At 36.5% G+C, this 3,534-nt stretch overlaps 1 protein-coding gene across 1 annotated transcript; it reads left to right on the top strand.

Moving 5' to 3' along the window:
* The first annotated feature begins 792 nt into the window (after positions 1 to 792).
* On the top strand, positions 793 to 3,528 carry LOC110444549. The gene is made up of 5 exons (XM_021488920.1): positions 793 to 923; positions 1,282 to 1,468; positions 2,404 to 2,544; positions 2,732 to 2,838; positions 3,229 to 3,528. Exons 1-5 carry the CDS (start codon positions 840 to 842, stop codon positions 3,289 to 3,291), a joined length of 582 nt encoding a protein of 193 aa, XP_021344595.1. The 5' UTR covers positions 793 to 839; the 3' UTR covers positions 3,292 to 3,528.
* Positions 3,529 to 3,534: the final 6 nt, after the last annotated feature.

Below are 3,534 nucleotides of genomic sequence, written 5' to 3'. Positions count from 1 at the left end.
GTACAAAGGTGGGCGCCAAGATCCCTCTGGGATCTCTTGTTTGTTATCGCTATATCTCAGAAAGTACTGGATAGATCTTTCTCAAATTTGATTTGTAGGTTCCCCTTGGCCATTCATTGTGCATGTTTACTTGACATGTGTGACTGCTGGAATAAACAAAATAGTCGACAGGTGCAGGCCATCTTTAATTTTGACAGTTAAAGTTTAATGTTATTGCTTATTCTCAGGAGGAAAGAACTTGAGAGATCTTTCTCAGATTTTATATATAGGTTTCGCTTGATCCTTAGCTGTGCATGTTTTATTTTACGAGAGTGATCGTAAACAAGATGGCTGCAGGATGAATTTAACAGATCTTTCTCATGTTGCAGTGATCAGTTCTATTTCTTTCACCTTAAGTTCTGTGCTAGTAAATATATGAAACGACAAACTCACATTAAAGGTTGTCTTGTTTACACGACAGTATGAAGTTTAAATAAAAAGTTACCTCAATGTGCATTTAGTGTATGCATGACTCAGCCAAACAGATAAGAGAAAAGAAGAGAAAGGATCAAACTGACATATAACTAATGAAGATGGTACAAAGGTGGGCACCAAGATCTCTGGATCTCTTGCTTAATTTCTAATGTCTGATCAATATATTTTTTTGAATTTGTTCTCCCAAAAAAGTACCTGCGCATTATTCACGAATGTGCACAATACCCGAATATTTACTGTAATGGAAGGTGTCATTTATATTGCAGCTGTGCATTCATATAGATTAGGTATAATGTTTAATGAAGTGGTTCATCTTCCTGTTCCCCTGTCTGTAACAGATCATAGCTTGTAACATACTGGAAAGGATGGCGACCGACTGGGGACATTTGTCTGAAGAAGACTTCCAGCTGATGATGAAGTCTTACACTGGGGATGACCCAGAAGACATGGTTAGTTCTGAAAACCTTACGAAGTTAAACAAAACCAGTAAAATTACTGTTGCCAACTAACTAACATAATTATACAATTTGGTTACTAGATGAATAACAGTTCGTTATTGAGATTGGTGAATATTTTCATATTTTACATTGCACAAATTAAAACAATGAAGATAATAAAAACGTAACCACTGAGTTGTGTTTTGACTTGTGTTGCAGTAGGAATAATCTATAAACAAGTACTTTACTGAAAACAGTTTAATTGCTGCAGAGGGTCCCTTACAGAACTACTCTGCAAAAATGATATTGTAGAAACACTGCACAAAGCTGATCCTGTAGTAGTCTTCAATATTTCTCACCAATATTTCAGGAAAGTGTTCAAAGGATAATTGCAAAAAGGCAAGCTCATGAAAGAAAAGAAGACAATATCAGGTTACTCGTACGGCAGACAGGGGAGCCAGGTGAACAGCTTTGGAGTGAATTCCCCTTGGGTGAACGAGTACAGGGAGAACAAGATGCTGATCTGACAGGCACAGTTATTGGCCATTTACCAGAAAGTATGTTTTTCTATTATTGAAATGTTTCAAGTTCTATGAAAATGTTGTCACATTTAAATTAATAGCTACCTTATCAAAGCATATTGTTATAGAATTTGTAACGGTCTGGTGGATGCCAATTAATGACAAATTCACAATATTTGCGGCTGGACAGAACATACACAACTCTAAGAGGACACAACATTTATAGAAAACTTATGTTCATAAATATTATGTTTAATATTATAAGTTGTAGAGACTTGTTGTCCGATCCTTTTGAATCATTCAATCAATAAAATATGTTTAAACATATTTAAATTAAGGGTATATGCTGCATTAGTGGACATGCATTTTGTTTCCGAAAAGAGTTCCACAGAAGAATAGTGATGTAGATAATGCTCAGGTAATTCTAGATCTTTAAAAACAACGCTTATTAAGGATCCTTGTTCCACTGCATGATGATTTTGCATATAGAGTGACCTCCCCTTAATATCATTTTGGATATAACTAGAACTAGAACTATTGGGTCAGGACACTTCTGTCAAATAGGTAGCTCAGTTGGTTAGTGCGATAATATAACAATCTGAAGTCCAGGGTTTAAATCTTGGTCCAGGCCTATTAAACTTCTAAACTAAGAACACTGTTGTTGATTATATTTTGTTAATTTCATCTTTATGTATTTTTTCATAAAAGTCCCCAAAGGTATGGTTTTCTTTTCATAGGTGATTTATTAAAGCTAAAGTCATACTAGAAAAAAGACAGTTTCCAATGCGATTGCGTAGTTACAGTTTTTGGCAAGGATCCTTGAAAAGAATTTTCTCTAGGGAGAATAACTCGAACATATTAGGGACATATATATGCAAATTAGGCATATGACCATAAATCTGAACTGATTTCCATAAATCTGAACTGATCATGGTGCCTCATTTCATTGTGTATGGGTTATTTTTTAACAGAGAAGATCTTGGTACATTGGGACAACAGTCCAACTGGGGAGCTGGAATCCCGGGAAATGTCTGGTCTGAGAAGGGGTTACCCGAGGGATTGCACGAAATACGCCGGCGAGACACACCTTGTAGGGTCAAGGGTCAGGAAAAGTATGCATGCTTAAACTTTTTTAAATTATGAAGAAATATTTCATTATCTCAAAAAAGTTGTTATAAATCTGCTATTGTATTAACATGGCGATGTCACCTAATCAATAAGATAAAATTTATGAAGAGCAGTAGTTTTAGGTACAATTTGTAGATAGAAACGAACAAAAGTTTGCTTGTCCTTCTTCAGTATGTCGTTCTGATGGGGCAGATGGAGGTGCACCCCTGATTATTATGGATGATACAGATGTGGGAACAGTATTAACGTTGTCAGCACTACAGCCAAGTGTGGTCTACGTGAGTATAGAAGCCCCGCCCCTGTAGTTATGGTCAGCTACAGGCCTGTAAGTTCACCATAGCTTCCCTCCTTCCCTTTGAAGTGAAGGATATACTTTGTACATGTGCAGTCATTCACACCTTGTCTAGTCCTTGACATGAGGAGGCTTCCATATAGTTTGTTAGGAAATTTCACAGATGTGTTTGTCATGACTAGAAGGGGGTTATAATGCATGCTGTAAGCACTTTGTAAAAGATCTAAGCTTAAGGGGGGAAGATATACATTTAATTTCTGATCTCAAGCTTTTTTTATCTGTTGCTGTTTTTATAATTTTTCAAAACCAAATTTTGTTAAGGGCCTAGCATGTTTCATACTGAACTCTTTAGTCCACAGTATAATGCTTGTTGCAGGTTGCTTGGAGAGGTGACCAGATACCTATACGCAGGCATTCCATTTTTGATATCTGCAGGTAAATACTAATAAAAGTCTAATTACTTGTCAGTTCTATTCACACATTGACAGCAACATGCATGTTTAATGGTCACAGTAGTGAATCATGTAGTCTAATGCTACAGACTTGGCAGAAAGTCATGTCACTGCCTCCAGATTTGGAGGGTATAGAGTATATAACGGAGTACATATACTGCTCTATAGCTATGAGTGTTTATGCAATGGTTTTTATACGCCCGTCGAAGACGGGGACGTATTATGTTATC

The sequence above is a fragment of the Mizuhopecten yessoensis genome, unplaced genomic scaffold, assembly GCF_002113885.1.
Source record: "Mizuhopecten yessoensis strain PY_sf001 unplaced genomic scaffold, ASM211388v2 hete_36141386, whole genome shotgun sequence".
Taxonomy (NCBI): Eukaryota; Metazoa; Mollusca; class Bivalvia; order Pectinida; family Pectinidae; genus Mizuhopecten; species Mizuhopecten yessoensis.
The sequence above is the reverse complement of the archived record's forward strand: the minus strand, read 5'-3'. Positions and strand labels throughout refer to the sequence as shown.

Coding starts and splice junctions, on each gene's coding strand:
- LOC110444549 (XM_021488920.1), top strand. CDS start 840: ATGGCGACCGACTGGGGACATTTGTCTGAAGAAGACTTCCAGCTGATG. Junction 1,469..2,403: donor TATTGGCCATTTACCAGAAA/GTATGTTTTTCT, acceptor ATTTTTTAACAG/AGAAGATCTTGGTACATTGG. Junction 2,545..2,731: donor AGGGTCAAGGGTCAGGAAAA/GTATGCATGCTT, acceptor GTCCTTCTTCAG/TATGTCGTTCTGATGGGGCA.